General features: G+C 30.3%; 1 protein-coding gene across 2 annotated transcripts; it reads right to left on the bottom strand.

Annotated features, from left to right (window-relative positions):
- Positions 1-12,017: 12,017 nt before the first annotated feature.
- LOC8262593 (squamous cell carcinoma antigen recognized by T-cells 3) lies at positions 12,018-22,346 on the bottom strand. 2 transcript variants are annotated; one of them, XR_001535866.3, is made up of 17 exons: positions 22,043-22,346; positions 21,818-21,951; positions 21,401-21,458; positions 20,984-21,199; positions 20,538-20,813; positions 19,998-20,132; positions 19,789-19,914; positions 19,061-19,105; positions 18,822-18,929; positions 18,457-18,599; positions 18,189-18,312; positions 17,300-17,374; positions 15,796-16,152; positions 15,572-15,664; positions 14,311-14,461; positions 12,478-12,959; positions 12,018-12,329 (listed from the first exon to the last, which is right to left on the bottom strand). XR_001535866.3 is itself a non-coding variant. In XM_002527776.4 (16 exons), the coding sequence occupies exons 1-16, from the start codon at positions 22,301-22,303 to the stop codon at positions 12,703-12,705; spliced, it is 2,559 nt and encodes an 852-aa protein (XP_002527822.2). In that variant the 5' UTR covers positions 22,304-22,346; the 3' UTR covers positions 12,405-12,702. The 2 variants fall into 2 exon arrangements, 1 of the variants encoding a protein (XP_002527822.2); XM_002527776.4 differs by lacking the exon at positions 12,018-12,329 and having other exon boundaries at positions 12,405-12,959.
- Positions 22,347-22,657: the final 311 nt, after the last annotated feature.

The raw sequence follows: 22,657 nt of genomic DNA, 5'->3' as shown, positions 1-22,657 counted from the left end.
ACATGCTCCTGCTACTCAGTTAATTATGGACATTCATGTATATATAGTTCCTCCACCAAAATTAGCTACATCTGTACACCTGAAATTAAATACCATTTTTGGATATTTTCCAGTTAATTCCATTGATTAATTATCTAAATTAATTATTTTTATTTACCGAAGACTCAACCAGCATAGCTCCTGAGCTATAAAATAAATGTAATCATTTTTTTACATTCATCATAAAAAGATAAATTCTCACTAATATTAGTACATAACAACATTTTAAATTTTTCTAATTATCATAAGTGAATTTCGGTTGAGATAATTTTTTATCTTATAAGAATAAAATCAAAGCTTAGTTAATTAATAAATAATTTAATTTGGTGTCAAGCCAAATTTTTTTGAAATCACATAACAAGAATACCTTTCAACATTATCTATTTCCATTGGATTAACATATATTTAATTTAGCTTTTATCAGGAACCTTTTGGGATTAATTATCATAATTAAAGTAGGTAGAAATGAAAAAAAAAAAGAATTAAAATTAAAATGTTAAAGAACAACCTTGTATTTTCAAAAGGAAAAGATGCAAAGTAGTAAATGTGACATTAAGGCACCTTTGTGATGTCAAAGATGAAGTAAAAATAAAACACAGAAAAAGAAATAAAAGTTATTGATTCATTGACCTAATTCATGTATTCATATATTTTGGGATTCATTTTCTTTCCACATCTTAGATTGGAGAAAAATGCTTTTATTTTTAGTCCTTCCTTTGTTAAATATGTATAATTATCCAAAGCAACTTTATTCTTCAATATCCCTGAACTTTATTCCACACTCTACACCACATTTAGAAACTTTATTCATCTTTAGCTATTTTTTGTTTTTATCTCTCTTGTCTCTTCTTCTGCTAATTCCCTTATTGCTTTTTCTTTCTACCAATTATCTTTATCCTTTCTTTTCTTTTATTTTCCAGACAGCTATTTTCAATATATATATATATATATATATATATATATAACGAGAGATATATTTCATTTGTTGCCCTTGAAGTTAAATATATACATAATACTTTTTGTTATCATTAAATCTCAGTTTATATAATAAAGATTTATAAACTTTATAATATCAACAAAATTCTTTCAAATTGATTTCAAAAAATTTATAATAGAATATTAAGTGACACTATATACTATTATGAACTTTTGAAATCTACCCTTTGTAATACATTGAAGATATGAATTTTCCTTGTTTCTTTTCCTCCCTGATTACCTCTCTTGGTAATCAAACAGAAGCACTGTTAAAAGAATTGCACAAAAACTGAGATTTTAACCCCTTGAAATTATTTCTTTTCCCCTTTTGAAGAGGCTTTAAAATTGGGTATACTATTACAATCATAAAAAAAAAAATTATCTTTTTATTTTTGGTTTTTCTAGATGTACATGTGCAGAAATTGTTGGGTTGGGAGGAGATTAATTATGGTACTGGAGTGAAGGGTCCACTAGAATAAATGGTGTTGATGACACCACCTTGATCACAATTTTCAAGATGTTCAGAACCAAAATTTCTTGCTTGCTTTTAGAGAGAGAGAGGAACACAATATATCTGTCAATCTCAATCACTGCCAGCCCAAATTCTCTGTAATGTCCTCAGTCTGTCTTCATCCTTACAAACTTTAGTGTTTTAAAGATAAGATTTATAGTTTGTTATATCATACTTAATTACAATTATTTGATTAATTCCGCCCATTACTCTAATCATCCTCATTATTAGTAGTTATTACTATACTTACTACATTGCACACCCTCTAATCTAATCAGACAGAAAAAGAAAAAAGAGAATAAAAATAAAGGGTTCCATATTACAAGAACAGACTGTAAAAATTATCTCCAAATGTCTAAGCTTTGTTGCTTTCTTTCTTTTTTTTGTTTGTTTTTTTTTTCCTGTTTTTTGCTAAAGGGCTGAGCTTTGCCCTTAATATAATGGCAAAGGAGGACTTGTTAGAGAATCTTTGTCTAAGCTTTTTAGGTTGATTGATTTATGCACAATCTTTGAATCTTCACTTTTTAAGCTAAATCATCTTTTGAAGTTTGAGGGGATCTTATACACACACACACATACATATATAGATATGGATTCATAACTCTTCCTTAGTGGCTTAGGCTTAGTCGACCTATATATATATATATTTGATGGGTCATTTATCAATTAGTGAGAATATTATTGGTACTTATGTATGAACAATCAAATCTTGTTTCTATTAACCCTTTCTTTTGTCATATCATGTTTCAAGTTTGGTTGATAAAAGGGTACAAAGAAATTTAAAAAAAAAAGCTGCCCACCACCCTATCCCATATCTAACATTATTATATTTTTCAATTAAAATCAGAAGTTTTAAAAGCATAAGAGAAGTCAATACATTTGCAAAAGTGGAGTATACAAAAGCAAAATAATTGCATCAGACCAATAATTCAAATAAAAATTAATTATATTATAAATAGAAAAAAAAAATTAATTTTAAGACCTTACCCAAACTTTATTCTCCTATAATATCTACCTGCATAGGGTGATGTTGCCATGATACTGATTCCTTTAGAAACCTAAAATCATCATTAACAAGAATCCTGTTTGTTATTTACTTAATTAAATATTAACAAAGGCATAAACTTACTTTTCTTTTTCAGCTGAATATGCCCTCATGGTTAATGGATGTGGTTAGATAATAAACTAATCAAGAAATGTGTATCTCATTTGTCTTTTTGTATATTTATTTGTTTATTATTTTTTCTAATCAAAAGGTAATCTATTTATCTTCTTTTAATCTTATCCCTTGTGTGAATGAGATTTAATCATGTAAAAATCTTGCAATAGATGACAAATGATTTCATGTCAACCATATCAATTAATTAGCATGCACTTTTTCCTTTTCCTTTTTTTTTTGGTTCTTTTGGGTGGAGGGAATGCTAGAGATTATTGATTCCTAATGATCTTGTAACATGGTGTCTGCATTGAAAGTTGACAAAAATGTACATTTTAATATAATTAAGATGGGTCCAAAATAACCTAAATGTATCAAGCCAATCATACTTTAAAAATGTCAGCCTATAATAACATTATGCACAACTTGCAGCAATGCTGTAAGATTTTAATCTCTTTTTCTTTTTCTTTTGCTCTTTTAAGAAAAATCTCCTTCTCTCCTATATGATACATATATATATATTATATAAAATTTAATTTATTTCTCAAAGATATTTCCCTTGCCTTGTAAGGAAATTCCAAAACAGAAGAAACAGTCTGTCAAGCTGCAATTATCTCATAAATGTGGGGCCTAATAGAAAACATTGGCTTAAGAATTTTGACAAAATTATTTATGTAGTAATTTTTGGAAAAGACTAAAGCAATTAACAATTTAATTAAGGTTTCATCAAAGCTTTTCTTAGATTGGCACTTGAAGAGTTGTAATAATTAATACATAGAAGGTGATTCTATTAATTATCCCATATAAATATTAGAACTTGACACCAATTTCTTCTGTTTTTTTTTTTTTAAAGAAAAAGCATGGATTGATTCATTATTGGTCAACTAAGTTTTATCTTCAAAATAATCAAGAAGTTGTCCCTCACAATTTGTTCTTTTAAAAGTATCCTAATAATCCCACCACCTACCAACCCTATATATTTGTTGTTGGTGCTTTGTTTTAGGAAACAAAGTTTCCTTAAAGATGCCAATCATTCTCTATTAAAACCCAAATAACATAGTCTCTAAATTGGGATATTCACTTAGCCCATGCTACTCTTCAACACAACATCAACAATAAGTGTAATAATTTATTTCCATTTAGAGTACTTTGCATGGGGTTATAAGGCTTACTTTTGTTCCCATTTTCTTAGTTGATCACTGATTATTTATTTATTTATTTATTTGCTTGCCCAATTTGAAGCCTTCTTTTTAGCCTTTGTTTGAAAACTACTCAACAAAATGGGGTTTCTTTGCACTTGAATTGAAAAACAAATGCAGAAAGTAAAATAAAATAAAAGAGTGACCACCACTACCAAATTTAGATATCATTAATTCTTGCTAACTTCACACTCATGTTGTCACTTTTTTCTTTCTTTCTTGCTCCACATATATGAATAGTAATATAGTGGCATCATTTTCATTCTCCATAAAAAGGAATAACAAAGCTTCAAGATCATGTTGCATAGGTTTCTTGAACATCAAATTTTCAGAATTTTTAGCAATTTCTTTTCTTTTCTTTTTCTTTGTTTTCTCAAATCTATTTCTTCACTATTAGGATTCTAACCTGCCAAGCCATCATGCTTTCTCATTTTGCACTCATGGTGTTTATATGATTGTGTTATATCCTTACATCTTTTCCATTGTATAATCCGAGGTCTTATATAGTAATTTTTTGAATATTAAAATTAAAATTTTATAAAAAATAATTATAAAAAATAGCTCAAAAATAATTGAATTTGTTATCGAAATTATCATTATAAATATTATCATTAAAAAATATCGAACTACATATCACCCAAGTTAGATTATATGAAATTTTAATGATCGACACCATTTGTTTAATTTTGCAATAAAGAGACATTTATTCTTCTTCTTCTTCTTCTTTTGTTTTTTGATAATGCTATTAAATTGTATCAAAATTCTGTTTTCTTACACAGTTTTCCTTGGTGCAATTAAAATAAAAACTCTTCACAAGAAACATAGAGTATGATACAGAAAGGGAAGATGAGAATGGAGTTTAGTTTCTAGAATTTCTTGAAAAGCATTTATTGGTTTTCATGCGTCTAGTCTATTCACCATAAATGGCACTTGATTATATATCTCTCAAATAATTCATGTCTTCATGAACTGTTAGAGTCTGAAATAAATTTGAACTGTTTATTTATTATTTCCCCAAGCAAAGAAATCTAAACAGACCCATAAAAGTAACAGTAAAAAGAAACATGATTGATGATGAGAAGCTAAATGAACATGCACACAATAAGAAAGAAAATGAAAAAATATTTATAATATAATATTGATTTAAGGATACAATGGAGATAGCATGAGTATATGTCCCCACCATCATGATTCAGTTTTTCCCATGTTCATTTCCTTATTGTTTTGGCTTATATGAACTAAATACTGAAGATTTTGGCTACAAAATGTGCAAATACAGAGAATGCTTCTTCCTTAAAAGTCTCTTTGGATTTCCTAAATCATGAAATTAGATTATTAGTTAAGAAATAGTTGGGTTAGTATTTTAATTTTTAAGAATTCAAAAGATTTTAAATTTAAGTTTTTTAAAAGTAGAGAATGCTACATTTAGAAAGTATAAAAAGAAAAGTCTTATTTAAATAATAGAAATTTATATTTATATTTTTCAATTGCATTAATACAATTTTTCTAATTTGCAGATCGACGATTTACTCGCTCTATTTAGTAATTATGTTATATTATAAGTCGACTCTTTGTTAATCTCTAAATGAGTCTGATTACAAGAATATTAATAAAAAAAATTACCACTATTATGAAATTTTATAAATACATTCTAATTTTATAATTCAACAATCGACTCACTTTATTTATTGATTCTTTTATACTATAAATCGACTCTTTGTTAATCTCCAAATGAATTTGATTACAAAAACAGCAATAAACTATTGACATTATAGCTCTATGAAATTTTATTAAAAGGTATAATTAAATCTATATAAAAATAGAAATCATAAAAGTTTAATAATAATAAAAAGATAAATAAATATGAAAAATCTGCATTCATTAATTAAAATAAAAAAAAATGTAAATAAAAAAATCACTGTAAATCTAAAAAATGATTAATAAAAGTAAAAAATGATGAAAAATAATAAAAGAAAAGCAAATAACAAGGCAGTTAAGATTTTTTAATATAAATTTAAATTTTTATGATAAAAGTAAAAGAAAAATCACTAACTCATATTATATAATAAATAACACTTCAAATAATAGTTAGAGCTAATAATTGGTAATATCAAACTGATCAATATCTAGAGGGTTAGGTTTATACATTGTATTTTGTTTTAGATTTTAACTGTAAGATGTTGAAGATTGTATTTCTCATTTCTAAGGTTAAGAATTGTAGACATATTTATGTCTGTATCAGTGATTTAGACAGAAAGGGTAGGCAGTGCTTTCTGTCTTTGGGTCCCTCATATCATATCTAATGAATATATAATCTCCAAAATTTTATTTTAATTTCATATCTTTCAAAAAATAATTTAAAAAAGCAAAAAAGCAAAGACTAGATAGATAGCCGTTGGGAACATTCCCACCACTTTTAAATTTTTGTCTGGACTTAAAAAGATTTAAAAGTCCACATTAAGGCAACCCACCAAACATTCCCCCAAGAAAATGGAATTTAGATGAGATTCAAAGCAAAGCATACAACAAATTCAATTTGTCTTTATTTATATTCGAGGCCAAACTTAAATGGTAAAAATGTTTATTTTTAAAAAATAAAAATTTTAATTTTGAGTTTTTATCTGAATTTTTATTTTTATGTTAAATATAAGAAAATAACCAACTCTATTTCCATGAATAAAAGAATAATTCTTTTTACATATACATAATCGGTTTGGTATCCATTTATGTTCTTTTCTTGCCCCACTCCAACTTCTCTACTCTTATCATTCACAATGAAATGACAAGAAAAAAAAAAATTATTATTTTTTATATATGTATATATACTTTTATTTTATTAGTTTAGTGTTTGGTAAGATTTAAATTTTAAATTTTTATTTTTATAGTGATATATGTTATCACTAAATTAAAATGTCACTTAGTTTGATGAATGACTTTATTTATAAACTATCATTCCTTTGTTTTTATAATTTAGCTATTATGTCTTTTTTATTTGGAATATAGCAATTTGAGATTTATATAAAATTTTAATATATAACTTTTATATAAAATTACATACTAAAATATATTAATGTAATTTTTTAAAAAAAAAATTATCTAAATTAATATAAAATTTTATTATTTTTATTTGATAAATATACAAAAATATTACTCTAGAATTCATCTAAAATATGGGAGAAAAATCCATTAACTTTGAAAAAACAAAGAATTCTTCTTCCTTTGAAATTTCTCAAAGTGATGGGTCTGAAATCCCATCTATAAGTCACTGTACTATTAAGCATTTGCAGAGATTATTAAAAGATCTTAAATTTACACAATTAAAGAGAAAAAAAGAAGAAGAAGAAAGGAATGAACTTTATATATATATATATATATCATAAACCTAATTGAATCAAAAGGCTCTCACCCTTTTCTTGAAAGTTTATTTGTTTATAATAATTGGAGAGAATGGGAGTCAACCAGCTGTTTAATGGGGAAGGAAGAATAAATAAGAGGTAGAAAAGATGAGGAACAATCTTATCTAGTATATATACACTCTAAAGTAAGAAGAAGGAATTCCTTGAAGTTTTAAAATTGACTCTGGACATTAAGAAAACAATATTACAACAGGGGACCAGAGAAACACATTTATTTATTTATTTTTATGGATCCAACAGCTTCAATAAATATAAAATAAAATAAGAAAATAAAAGAGAGAAAGAGAATGTTGCCTTTGTTCTCTTCTTTTCTTGATTTTTTGTTTTTAGTGTTCTCCATGTTCTTTATTCTCCCTTCTATTGCCTCTCAAATGACCACACTTTCAAAAGCACAAAATTAAAGTTAAAGCATTTCTTCTTTTCTTTTCTTTTATTTATAATTCCTGAGGGCAGTCAATCTTACCTTTTCTTTCTTTGTTCCTACAATCTCATCACATGATACTTATAGTCCTTTTTCTTTTTCTTTTAATACAATGTTAATTAATTAACATCAATAACTTACTAATTCTTAATATCACACCCGACCAAAAACATTTATCGCTCGTTATAAAAGTGATAAATTTTTATTAATATGGTCGAATTTAAATAATACTTAATTAAATGCTATTTCGATCTTAATGTAACTTGATTTGACATCTCCAAAAATATGCCCTAATTATTACAAAAGTAAAACAGAAAGACTAGCTATTTTATTATTCAAATCAATACATAAGAGTCAAATTCAAAATCTCTCAAATTTCCAAAAATGGGGCGAGGCCACTTGGTAATTGTTAGACAACATCATTAACAAATAATCGTACTCGAATATACCTTTGCGTGCTAACCAGAGATGGCAAAAGCAAAAACCAGAGTTAGATCAAAAGAAGTGTTCTATAAGAAGAAAGGAACCTTAAACAAGAGAGCCTCTTGCTCTTGCTCTTGTCCTGTTGGCTTCTTAGGTCTCTGTCTGTCTGAACTGAATACCTTTGTGTTTGTATGATGTAAGTAGACAGTAAATGATGATTAAACTTTAAAGAAGTTTGAGTTCTAAATTACCCAAAAGAAAAGAAAAAGAAAATGAAAGAGATTATTGAGTGATCCCATAAAGACCAAACAAAATTTAAAATATAATTTAAATAAAAAAAGAAAGAAAGAGAGACCCAAAACGCATGCTTAAGTTTAGTCCATTGAGATGCATTTACCTTTTCTTCTCTCTCTCTCTCTCTCTACCATTTTCAATCTTTCACGTAATTTCTGTTCTCTTGGGTCCCAATCCAACTCCATTATTATTGTTTTTATTAGTCAATGTTTCTTTTTTTATTTTTCTATTAGAAAGAAAAAGAAAAAAGCTGATTTTTATAATTATTGGTTAAATTTCTAACTCAAGATTTAGTTCTAAGTTGAATTTTCAAGTTAAATATATATTAATATTTTTAAATTTTAGTTATTTAGTCAGTTTAATATTATAACTTTTTAAATAATTTAATATATATATATATGAATTTATTTGTTTTTATAATATTTTAATATTTTAAATATGTATTTTTATTTAATATTACACTAAAACATTTAATTATTATCAAAAAAATATAAATATGTATTTAATTTTATTTTTTAATTGTCATTAATATTTAATAGAAAAACAAAAATTCAGGCTTGCTGTATAGTCTGACAATATTTTTCTATTTCACACCAATGGGGAAAACATTTGCTACGACAAGTGTTGTTTGGTAGGTAAGCAAATAATCAATCTTGGATTAGTATTTTATTAATTTATTTATCCTCTCAGTTCTTTAATCCATTAGGGCACTTAGTCCTCTTAAAACCTTAATACTTTTTAAGGTAGTCGACACTTTTATTTATATTTTTAAATTTTTTATTTAATATTAATATAATATTTATTTTCAATAACGAAATCATTTATTAAATAATTTAGCATTTAACTAATGTATAATAAATAAAATTAATATATATGTATTTAATTTTATTAGAAATAAAATGAAATAATTTTAAAATAAGATTATAAATTTTTTATTTATATCGTGATAATTGATTCGATGGTAAATTATCTATAAAATAATGTAATTATTAGAATCTAATATTTTATTATTATTTCATAATAAAATAATGATAATATTGGATAGTAGGATATTAAAATGCAAAAAAAAGTAAAACATAAAGTATTGTTTTTGTCAAGAAAAATCTATAGTTTTCTAAGTAATAGTATATTTTTATACTTTTCTCTAAAACATATTTATTGTGCATAAAATAATTGCTTCCATGAAAGACAACTGTCAATATTTTCTTTTCAAGATAATAGAGTTAAAAGAATCCATTTTGTTCTTATAAAGTAACTTTAAAATATTGTATATATGGTAATTAATAAACTTTTAAGAATTTAAGCAATAATATAAAATTAAAATGATGAAATTTTATTTAAGAAAATTAGAAAATATAAAAGCATCATATTACAATTTAAAATTAATTTAATAAAATAAATTTAATTATAATTTTTATCTTATTTTATTATGATAAATGAATCTTTTAATTTTATTTTAATTAAAAAATTACTAAACTTTTATTAAATTAGTAATATTTTATTAATTTCGTAAATCGTGCGGGCTAATATCTGTTATATATCTATTGAATTGGACTCTTTATATATATGATATTTTTTATTTTAAAGAATTATATCATAAAGTAACATTTCAATGGACTCTTTATGCTTTAAATATAAAATAAAGATTTGATTTGATTATCTATATATGGAGAGCCAAATTTTATTTTTTATTTTTTATTTAATAAACGCATTACAAATTTTTATGCACTTGATTACTTGATATTTATGATTCTTATTTTTCTATTAATAAAAATTTAAAAAAATAAAAAAAGAGAAATTAAACTATTAATGTTTAAAAAAATAAAAATAAAATAAAAAATAGTCCATTGAACTTAAATAAATTATTTTATTCTTTATATTTGAATATTTCTTAAGGTGTTCTTTATTATAAAAATTATACTCTTTAAAATAAAAAGTGCCATTGAAATTATCTTAGAGATATAATTTTAATAGGAATAAATTTGGTTTGAACATGCTTAAAATCAAATCGAGCTTGAACTCAAATAATACTTTGTTCGATTCAAATAGCTACTAGTTGAATGAATTTTAGAAAATATATGTCATAAATTATTAATTTTTATTACTTTATCCTAAGAATATAATAATTGAATCACATAATAAATTATTCAAGATTTAATTTAATTCTTTTTATGATTGAATAAGTTACTGCTACACAGTATGACATGCCGCAGAATCCCACAGGTAACACAAGTTAGAAGGTATTATTTGTAAAAGGATTTAATTTTATAAATTTGTTTAATATCAACTATTTGGCATATGCATAGTAAATCCATAAAACTAAGAGGGAAACTTTAGAATTGAAGTAAAATTTGTAAAAAACTCATTCAGTCCTTTTTCTTAAAAAAAAAAAAAAAATTAATTATTAGGCATAATTATGGTGAAAGAAGAATTTAAGAAGGAAAATCAACAAACTGTACCTCAGTCTATTTGATTCAACAACTGATTTTTATAATCAAAATCTGTTTTCTAAGATCAAATTTCATTTTTTTTTTTTAATCATCCTCCAATATGGTGAAACTGTGTTAGTTTCCAAAAAATATATAAGAATATGACTATCCCACCTCCGGGCACGATCCACTGGGCCTCTATTTGAATATAAATAAAAATAAAAATCAGTCCTCTAAAGTTAATCTCTATCTAAACGTTGTTCGTATATATATATATATTTAAAAGTAAATTTGTGGTGGGTTGGTGTTTGAGTGATGTGCAGGGCAAAATGAGACGTGTAAGAAAAGCCCAGTGAAGTGAATATTCATATTTGATAGTACCATGGCAACAGCAAGTTTGCAGGAGCTGAGCTTTTGCATTCTATGGATAATTACTTTTTACCATTATTTTCTTTACATGAGGAAGCTGGTGCCCTGAGAGTTGGCCTCTTCTAGGTGAAAGATTCTGACCCCATGTTTATGATTCTCAAGTTCTGATCATCCAGTCTGCCACCCACAACACCTCTTCTTTCTTTCTTTTCCTTTTACTTTCATATATCTTGAAATTGAAAATGAAAAGTTGTCTAAGATCTCTAGTCCAGATTCATCAAAGTCACAAAAATTAAAAACTGTAAAGAAATTGAAGTCTCATTTCTGTTCCTGCTTTTTTTATCACAGGATTTAGACAGGTTTCCTGTTTCCATTACTTCGTTAAAACATCCGATTCAGTATTCAGGGCCTCGGCAGAATTGGTTGAGCCTTGCATAGAAAAGAGAAGCATTATTTCCCTTCTCATTTAAAAAGAAATAAGAAAAGGAAGGCAATGCCCTTTGCTCTCACCCAACTAATTAACCCAGTTCTAAGTAACATAAGATAACACAAACAAGGCATTGATCTCTTAGACATGGCAAAACTATGATGAAAAGGATAAAGGATAACAAGCAGATTTATGTCAAGCTGTGCTCCTTAAGAGTAGAAAAGCTGAGCAACATCTTCTGGCCAATCTAACATTTTACCTTGGCACTTCAGAAATTTCAGGAATGTTCTGGTCGTCAAGCCTGGCATTGCTTAGAGGGATTTGCATTAAAAAAATATGCTACATTATTTCGGAGGAATTTGGGAAACCGAAAAGGTATACTAAATTATGTTCAGAAAAAAAATGCTAAAATCCAGTTAATAGCAATCCTATTATGATAAGAAATGGGTGCAGTTGTAATTTGCCCACCACCATGTACTAGATGTTGAAGTGGCTGTCTAGATACAAGAGGTATACCATATAACATAGCAAGAACTACAGCATTGTACAAAATGCATAAGAACTGAACCAAGGACACAAGAATATAAATCCTTCTTCTGCTCTGCTCTGCAATCTTTTGTCACCTCTCACCATTTTCTTTGATGTGAAAAAGTTTTATGTCACAAGTTTCCTATCACATCAAGTAGGATAAGAAGGGAAATGTAAAAGAGAAATTGAAAGAAAAGCAAATAAAAAGACAAAAAACAAAACAAGAAATAAATGGATACAAAAAGGAAAAGTAAAGTATGCAAGCCAAACCAAGCAAATATTAAGCATACCTGACATGTATCATAACAAGAAAATTAGATGTCCTACACACAACATAATTGCACAAGAGGAGTTCTACCAGAATGCTGGGTTTAGTGGCATCAGATGCATTTCCCCGAGTAAGCAGTAAGGTAGAAATGCTATATGGTCATCCTAAAACAAGTACTTCTCGTATATGTGCACTTTAAAAATGTTTGAAGATGCATTTTGCCATCACTTCATTCGGTAGACAAAGCTCAATCTTTAATAAACATTTTCCTAAACTCGTCATTGGACTTTGGCTTCTCGTCCCCTTCTTCCACAGTTTTTGGCTTATTTGCGTCCCAACCAAGTGGCTTCACATTTCTTGGCACTAAAAATGTGTTTTTCCCCTTGAGCTGGATGTTATCATCCAGCTTACGATTTGCACTCTGAGGTGCCCTGGACCCCTTGGATGTTTCAGTAGACATGTAAGATGCAGATTCTTCATTTTTTGCACTTTGGTCAGTATGAGCTGCAAGTTAAATTTAACGAAACTAATTAAGTTACAGCAACTATCAGAAGCCAAAAACTAGAATGTTTATGTCAAGGGCAACAAAATAAGCAATTATAGAGGCAAGCACGCTGCAAATACCCAAGATAATAGAACACAAATTGCTAGAATAGTGGCAAAATATAGATGGGTGTCTAAATGCTAAGAACAAGGGAACTTTATTCAATTTAACGAATTTAATATGTTAGTTGGAATTGGTTATATGAATACAATGCAGGTAAAAATACCAAGGTTACCTATTTTCGAGATTCCATATTCTCTCACTGATTTGAAGTGTCAAACTCAAGAATTTCCAGCACAATTACAGCAGTTGTTAGTCTCTTCTGTGGGTCTCTGCCAGGCTGATATAGAAACATAGAAAATGGTGCTACTGCCTTTTTTTCTCTCCGTCTCTTCTCCATCTCTTCTACCTTGCAGCTGGAACTCTTACCTCTAGCTCCTGGTCTAGTTTCTACTCGGCTATTTTATGGTCTCCTACATTTCCCTAGTCGTTTCCACAGAGATGTTGCAGGGCCCCTATTTATGTGCTCAAGGATTCCTACCCTTCCTCCTTTAATTAGTCTTAGTTACTTAGGAAAAGAATGCCCTCAGATGCTAAAGATAAGGTCCAACCTCAAGCTCCTGCAATCGTATTAGCATTCAAATTATCTAAAGCTGCTATTTTATAACTTCCAATGCTATATGAACTGGTTTACTATGGCTGTTCAAATTGTGTTCTCAAGTCTTAACCATTAGTTTGTTGTGCCATTTAAAGCTGTCATTTTATAACTTCCAATGCTATATGAACTGGTTTACTATGGCTTTTCAAAATGTGTTCTCAAGTCTTAACCATTAGTTTGTTGTGCCAGGGACGCTTAGCTTGCTCGCTGTTGCTGGCTCCTGGTTTATCATTCTAGGCTCTACAATTCAAATAACCCTAGGAGGGCATCACCCAAAGTCCTACTTTAAAGTATTTTGTTATACTTCCAGACCAGTTATAGAACTAGTTCTACTTCTAATCCTGAATGAAATAACCTTGCAATGTGCCAGAGCTTCTCATCCTGAATGAAATTACTGCCTGTCTTTTCTTCCCCAGACTTGCACATCCTAACATATATATACATCCCTCACAATATAAAAGCATGCTCCCACTTGACCTCCCATAAGAGTTTCAGATACAATCTACAGTAAACAGCTTGACTGATGACAAAGAACACCAAAAGACTTTGCATTGGATATTACAGAATTGGACATCCAACACGCACACATACAGACAGATAGATAAAAATTGCAAGAGAGACAGAAAGTATGTAAGATAAACCATTTAACTTACTCTGCTGCTTAGAAAAATCACGACCACCTTTCTTGTTTTGTTTAGGATTTGACCGTGCAATGCTCAGCCTCTTCCCAAGTAACATCTGCTTGTTCTTTGCTATGGCTGCAGCAAGGTGTTCATCATCCGAAAAGTCCACATATGCCAGTCCCTTCACATTCGACATAAGATGACGTTAGAGCTTAGTCTTAAAGAGTCTATAACCATTAAAATGCCTGCTAATTTTCGTAGCTCCTTCTGGCAATACATAATCTACCAGATTTTTATATGCTCTACTCTCTCAATATATTATAGTCCTACTTTAAAAGAAAATGGGTCTTTGTAAGCCCGTATCCATGCATTGAACACTCTAGTGCATGTGTAACTTTCTAACAAGTGTACTTTTTTTAACAAATAAATAACAAGAATCCTTTGTAGCCCAATGAAATTAAAAAAAAAAAAAAAAGAATTGACACCTAGATAAAAATATCACATTGGTAGGCCCACAGGATGATTTCTCAGACCACCAAAATGTCATCAATGCCTAATTGCAAGCACAAGGCCCATGCTAACATAAAAAAAGTGATGATTCATAATCTCTAAATGAGTCTATAAGAGGAGTTAGCCTTCTAAAACAATTCATGATATGCCCACTCAATCCATACTAGAGGAAAAATTATAAAACCATCTTAAACAACAAAAACATGACCAAAAAAAATGGACTATTGTACAAAGCTTCAAAAGAATGTGTTCCATTCAACATAATTTGTGTCCTAGAAACATCGTATACAAAGTCATTATGAGCATGTTGGTTCCAGATATTTGCTTATCCCCTTTCCTATCATAATATAGATTCATAACATCAGCCAGTTTTCTTATTCATGAAGGGTCTGGACTTCAAGTGCTAGCTTATTTGCTTTTTCTTTGTTTTCTCCCTTTCTTCTTGCTGCCCTTATCCATGTTCTCTGTGTAGTAGACTGGACATTGTTTCCATAAATCCATTTAATACTATTAAAGAAAATGAAAAAAAAAAAGTATACAAGGCATGCAAAATTGCCCAAGGAATAGAAATTATGACTTAAGTTGTATAGCATAAATTGTTCAATATGGAAGTTCAAATGGAAGTGCTAAAATGGCATTCATTAGACAGTTAAGGCAGCCATCATCTTCAGTGTCACGAAAAGCATATAGAGGAACAGGATATATAGACATGAAAAAGGAATGTGTCCGTCTGTTTGTGCATGCGTGCGCTCAGGCAAGCAAAAGAGAGAGAAAGATATACCCTCGATTTTCCAGTATACTTATCAAGCAATATTCGGATAGAGACAACCCCACCAACATCGCTGAAGAATTTACGCAAATCTTCATAATTTGCCTACAGAAGTTTTTAGTGTAGGAATAATAAGCTAGCATTTCCACTTATCTAAGTGTATTAAAATTAGGAGGAAAGGGAATCAATATTCCTACTCCACAATGTCGGGAAGTGAGAAAGGATGCTGTACTTGCCTTGAGATGAAGATTTGATAAAAATGCAGTGTATTGGTCAGTATATCCTTTATTTCTTCCACTGTCATAGTCCTTCTGCTGCTTTTCCTGTTTGCTATCTGTCTTTTCCACCTTGGGTTTGGTTACTTCAGCAAGATTCTGCGGTTGATCTTTGCTCTTCTCATAACCTTTTTGGGTTTGAGGTGTTTGTTTTTTCCGTTTTGCTGGAGACTGTTCATCAGTGTATTCAGGACCTCCCTTTCTCTTTTCACGGACATTTCTCTTGATGGGATTTTCTTTCTGATCTGCTGATGCAACAAATGCTTTTGATTCCTGCTGCATCCGATATAATTGTAACTCTTCCAGACGGGGTGTAACCTGACAAAGAGGAAACACAAAGCATTTTTCTATCTAGTTAAGAACTGTACCCAACTTACATGAACACCAAATAAATAAATAAAAAGGAAGGACAAGAAAAAGAAGAAAGAAAGAAAGAAAGAAAGAAAGAAGACATATAGTTAACATTCATAACAGCAATATGCAGGTACAAGGATCCTTTCACTTCTTGTATTCAAGTGATCAGTTCTGGTGAACCACTAAACATGTGACAAGGATACAACTAGTAGTGGACATAACATTTCACAGTTTAGCAAGTGGAAAAGAAGCCACCCAGTCTAAGTAACAACTTCAAGAGACAAAAATACAATCACTCTTGAAATTTTTCTTAAATAAACAATAATGTCTCAAAAAGCAAAAAAGGAGCTTTAATCCATGGGCATCACGAGTATAATGGAATAAAAAAGACAAGATAAAAGAAAACATAAAGATCATCTAATTTTCCATCCAAGTTCCATAACAATGCACATATACAAGGCACTAAAACACCAAAATAAGTTTTCCAATATCTTGACGTCAGATTCATTATCATTCCACAGAAACATCACATTTGGCAGCAAACAAGTATCTCTTGAAACAATTAACCCTTGAAATGCTCATCAACTGCAAATCACCAAATAGGACATTCTCCACTAACTAGATTCCTTAAATCTTATGCAGGTCAACAAAATTACCACCTCCAGCTCCCAATAAAGTGGTGGGTGGATAAAATGCAGACCCTAATGCATAACTCCAGATGACCAATAAATAAAATCCACAAAAGTGTCCTTCCTATTTTGAACAGTCAGATCACATCCATACTAGAACAGTGATTTTCCTCCACATGCAACCTTAAACCAAATTGCTTTATGCTTGTCATATTTCACAATTACCTCACAACTGCAACACAATGCAATACAGCAGTACTGACAGAAACTAGTTTCAGATCCATTAGTAGGAAAATCTAACCAATATATTAGTGTGTCCAAATTCCTTCAGCAATTAAAAATTTAGATGCAATGCATTATATTAAACAGAAAAAGAAAAAAGAAAGGTGTCAAAGGTAAGAAAAATTAGCACATAAATAGATAATTGGAGTTTCTTAGACCAAGCGAAAGGAAAAACAAAACTGAAAGATGAAAAAGTGTACCTTTTGCACAGCATGGTCAAAATCCTCCAAGGCACCAAATTCTCTCTCAAAGCGCAACCAAGAATGGCATATGTCCTGAATGATTCTGTTAATTAGGAAGGAAAGCATCATCTAATCCTCATTGCAGTTTATCAATATTGAATAAAACCTACCAAGAACTCAGAGCCCCAAAACAACAATAACAACCAACAGAATTTACACAAGATACCATGATTCCATGCATGGAAGGAATACACAAAACTGAGGGAAAAGATGATATAGTCCATCTAAGTAACATGACTGTATCTTTTCTTTCTGTCCTGATACTTGCATACTTATCTATACATATGTGCACAAGCAAGGTTGTCTGGTAGCTCTTGTATATGGTGCTTAGTAGTTAATAGGCAAAACTTCCATTGCTTTGTAGGTGAGTCCTAAGCAGAATAGGTGTCGAGTCAATTGCCATTCATGTCTTCATTTCATGTTTCTGCAATATGCAATCCGAAGGTCTTCATATGTTTCTTCATTTCTGGTGATTTTATGGTACTTCAGTGATTCTGGTAAAATCAGGATTCTATGAGTACTAAAGAAAGGAGGGGAACTTTTCATCTGTTTCATAAATTTGAATTCAGAGTCATGTCCAACCCTCATATCTGGCTTGTTAATTCTAAAACAGGTGGTTTCTGATCCATGTGGCACAATGAATACTATGATTTCTAAATTTCTGCATGCTTCATTTACATTTTGCTGCTTCATAAGTTATGAGAAAAAGGTCAAAGAAGAGTTAGCTTCCTAGGGCACTAGCTACAGCTCAACCACTTTTCAAAAAGCAAACTACTATAAACAAGCTAAAAGGAGAAGAGTACAGCACAAAAAGAAAGTAGATTTCAGGAAAATGAAACAAGTATACCTCTGAGCCTGTCCCAGTAAACCTTTTACTGTAGCATCTCTTATAGATGGACCGAGCTTCATTTATGTGACCCAGTTCAGTTTCCATTGTTATATAACCTTGCCAGACTTCCAACATTGAACCACTGCCAAAAGTAATGAGATGATCTAATATAAGAAAATATTAAAAAAGAGGGAAATTTATATATGAAACAAACCTGAATAATATGGAATAAGTACAAAGATGAAAACTACCAATTTGGATATAGCCAAAACAAAAGTGGTCAAACCTGATCTTAAGCAAGCTTTCCCAAACTCCACGGGCTGCCACTAAATCTTTTCCCAAATTCAGCTCTAAACGGGCCCAATAAGCATGCAGACGCAGCAAACCTTCTGTATTCTTTAGTTGTGGTGATAAGTAATCAGATGCATGCTGGAAGTGAGACAACTAGCTGTTAGAATTAAAATAAAAGATGAACAGGTAAGTCCACTTGCTTCCCCAAATTCTACAAACTGAAACTGGGGAAAATTAATTAACACCATACAAGTTATTTATTTACTTATATAACCATGGGCGAAACATTAATGATGGTCAGATTAAATAAAGATCATGTGTAGATCTTACAGCATTATAAGTTCAACCACTAGTACAAACCTGCATGGTTTCCTTAATTAATGAATAATTTAACACACCCTCTGCTTCACTGCCAAACAAAATTCTCCGCCTCAAGCCATCCACCCGTGTAAGAAATAAATCCAGGTACTGACACCGAAAGAGGTTCAGTTATGTTTAGAGAGGCATTCAATGCAAAAGTAGCATATACATCAAAAAGACTTGCACATAAAATTGATGCTAAGATGTTAAGGAAAAAAAAATCAATGGAACTGCTTTACCTCTTCAGCTGTTGAAAACAAGCATTGTAAGGATTCTTCGAAGACCTGAAATCAATGAACAAAATCATTCAACCAATGATCATTGCAGCATGGTCTAATCAGTGGCCTCTGAAGAGAAGGTCACGAGCTCAAATCTCCTTGCTCTAGGTTATCCAAAATAGTATGTAGAGAGTACCAGGAAGGAAAGGGAAAAAAAGAAAAAAGAGAAACATGAAGGAAATGCAAAGTAGATGGTTAAAAGAAATGCAAGACATAACAAAAGTACAGTTGCTTGAATTATTGACTATTAGGTCCAGTTAAAGAAAGAAAGAACTTATCTATTTGACAAACAGAAAAGGGTATTATCCTTTGTTAGGCAAAAATGGTTCATGCTTACAGTATATAGAGAAAGCATAACGAACAACAGCTAACCCATGATTTCTAGTGTTATTGTTCTTCCTCTAATTCTACTTATTATTAATAGATCCTAATTTGAACACACGCAAAACAGAAAAAAAAAAAAAAAGACAAGAAAAACAAAACCTACAGTTACAAGCAATTAACAATTGTTGATATTCTATATACGGCAAATCTGCAGTGCGTGTAGAAGCTGCAGTTTTGTACAACCACAAAGAGATGGAACCCACTTAGTGCAGAAACAAAATTAACCATACTTGTAAAAATATGGAATCGTTGAACCAAACTGAGAAAGAAAATACTTAGAAGAAAGGGTTACAGCTGAAGCATACAGTAGATATCTCCTTTTCATGAGCGCGACTGCGTTCCAGGGAAAGCAAATATCTAACCCAAAGTTCTCCAACCCATGAACAGTTTCTTGTGGCCCTAAAGTAAGCATCTTTTACAATATTTCCAACCTGAAAAAGTATCAGCGGTAACTAATTTACTGGCCTCGCAAGTCAGAAGCTACAAGACCTGAATACCAAATTAAAGAGACAACCTTCAAGGTCTTGTCCAAATAGCAAGTGTAATCCAGCCAGATATCACTTGATACAGGAAATTCAGTAATAGCACGTTCATATAAAACTTGAACCCGGGCTGGATCGCCTGCAGTTTTTTCAAAATTTAAATAGTTCTGCAAAAATGAACAAACAGGATTATTTCTTTGTTCAGAAAATGAAACGAAAGAAAACACAAAAAGAAAGGGGGGAATTAGGAAATTGCTCAATATTGTACAAAAACACAAAAACCAGGAAAAGTGAGGACATACAACAACTTTAGACAAGAGATAGTCATTTTGCTTAACTGCTATGGTCAGCAAGCCCAGAAAGCAGAAAATATGACACTAAAAGGAACCAGGTGCAAAGGAAAGAAAGAGCATAGCGGAAAAGAGTGTGGATAGATAGAATGTTAGCCAAGAAATCTTCTACATCTTTAAATGTTTTGATAACAAAGACCCAAAAAGCAGTCAAAGGCATAATAAAATTCCTAAAGTAATTACCACAAGATTCTGCTAAATGGTAGTAGTGGCCCTACTTACCATGAAATTTTGAAATTTTTCTTGCTCAGATATATCCTGCTTATAAATCTGTTCTTCATGTTGAGCACGAGTATTGTACATTTCCATGGCCTTCTGGTAAGCTGAAGCAACATGAGAAGAAATCCCATCAAGATAACTTGATTCTGTGTCAAGAACATTCCCTTGTTCCACTTCCCAGGCCTTGTAGGCAAGGAGTGTTGACCTCAAGTTATGGAGTGGGACAGACAATTGACGGTGGAAAATATTTCGAATCCGCTGGACCTGCGATTCCTTCACCTACAAGATAAGTAAGGATCTTAAATTTAAATTGAAAAGTACAATGTGACATATAATATACCAATCAGTAATAGCACAAAACTTTCTCAGAAATAAAAGAGAGAGGGAGAGAGAGAGAAGAAGATACTGCAAGAATATACAGAAACAGCATATAAACATTTAAATCTAACCTTGGTGTCAGTCTCATCCATAGTTAATAAAATAGCCTGCTCAAATTCCCTGTAGCTGTCCCATAATTTATTGCCTTCAGCAACGTGCAAGCCAGCAGCAGTTAGAGCACGCTCATATATATTTCTGGCCTTTGAGAGGCCATCAGAAGAACATTCACGCACTAAAAGATTGCATTCTTGTACATAATTCAAGTAGTCACACCACAGAGGAACAGACTGTAAGAAAAAGGAGCATAGTCAACTTTACTTAACTTTAAGACTATTATGTAGAAAAACCATGATCCTTGGAATTTGAGCTAAATATGCAACATAATTAGCACAAAATCTTGAAAGCACAATGCTTGGGAGCTCAGAGTTAATTAATTAATTGATCACATAAGCGAACTAAAGTAAACTACAAAATTCACAAGAATTCACCAGATAGTCAGACACTCCTCGCTCATAAAGCTTCTCAACCACAGAGTAACCCTCAGGCCTGAAAAAGGAAATCAATTAAACAAATGTCACTCAGTCACATTCACAGCCAAAAGAAACAATCACAAAAGTAAGTAAATGAACTTTACTTTGTTTGGAAAGGGTAAAAAATGCAAAACTCAATTCAAAATGAATCTTTCCACTTAAAATACAAGGCATTTGAATTGTTGCACATGATATGTTCCAAACAAGACCTTAATCATATTATAGACATTAGTAATACACTTTAACCCTAAGAAATATATAAGTAAACTCCAAATGAGTTGTTTTATAATTTTTTAATCTTACTAATCAATCTATATGTGACTTAATATCAGAGAGTTGTATATATCATGTTAATTTCATTTAAAAAAAGATTACCCAGTAGAAAGAGAAGCTTCATCTTTAGCCCATTCTTGCCACATTATAGGTGTCAATGGAAATGAAGCGCTCATAGCTTCTCTGGCTTCTCTCAGCTTCTCAATCTCACCCATTTTCCTCAACAACTTAATATACTGTAACAAAAAACCAATATATAATATCACTAAAACACTGTAAATCACTTAAATTTACTATAACTGACAGAGAAAGGGAGTAATTAATTACTTGGACATGAGCGTCGTAATTGGAGGGATTACTAGAAAGCTCGGCTTCCAAGGATTTAAGTTGTTCATTTTGGTGTGACTCGTCCTCTGAGTCGGCATCAGAATCGTCTGATGAATCGGAAGAGGAAGAGTAGCTGATGCTGTTAGGTTTGCTCTGGAGGTTCTGTGATTTGGAATCATCATTATTATTATTATTATCTATTTCTTCTTTTTCTGGTTCTTCGGGGGTTTTGGGTTGGTTTTGATTCTGCTCTACCTCCATTTTTGTTTAGTGATTTCAGCTTCTCGCGGATTCTTAATTTATAGGTGGTTTAAACGTCTTGTCGTTTGAAAAATAAAATGGATCTTTTTTGGAAAATGAAATAAATATTTTGATGACCGGAAAGCATTCTTTTATAATTGATAGGGATGGCGGTGGAGCGAGTATTTTTTGAACTCTAATATAATTGATTGGATAAAAATAAATAAGTTTTGAATGAATTTAGAATTTAATTTATCATCTGTATTAGGTCTGGGTTAGACTTGCACGTAATTGTTATATGAATTCGTTAAAATTTATTATATTGTATTATATTTTTATTGTTTAAAAAATTATTTTAAATTTTATTAAATCTAT

Source organism: Ricinus communis, chromosome 6, assembly GCF_019578655.1.
Source record: "Ricinus communis isolate WT05 ecotype wild-type chromosome 6, ASM1957865v1, whole genome shotgun sequence".
Classification (NCBI taxonomy): domain Eukaryota; kingdom Viridiplantae; phylum Streptophyta; class Magnoliopsida; order Malpighiales; family Euphorbiaceae; genus Ricinus; species Ricinus communis.
The sequence above is the reverse complement of the archived record's forward strand: the minus strand, read 5'-3'. Positions and strand labels throughout refer to the sequence as shown.

What these genes read in the sequence shown, in the direction of transcription:
- LOC8262593 (XM_002527776.4), bottom strand. Translation starts at nt 22,303, where the DNA reads ATGGAGGTAGAGCAGAATCAAAACCAACCCAAAACCCCCGAAGAACCA. An exon ending in ATGAAAAGGAGATATCTACT is followed by an intron (nt 19,106 to 19,788) that starts GTATGCTTCAGC and finishes CATTGATTTCAG; the next exon opens with GTCTTCGAAGAATCCTTACA. An exon ending in GAAAGCTTGCTTAAGATCAG is followed by an intron (nt 18,313 to 18,456) that starts GTTTGACCACTT and finishes TACTTTTGGCAG; the next exon opens with TGGTTCAATGTTGGAAGTCT.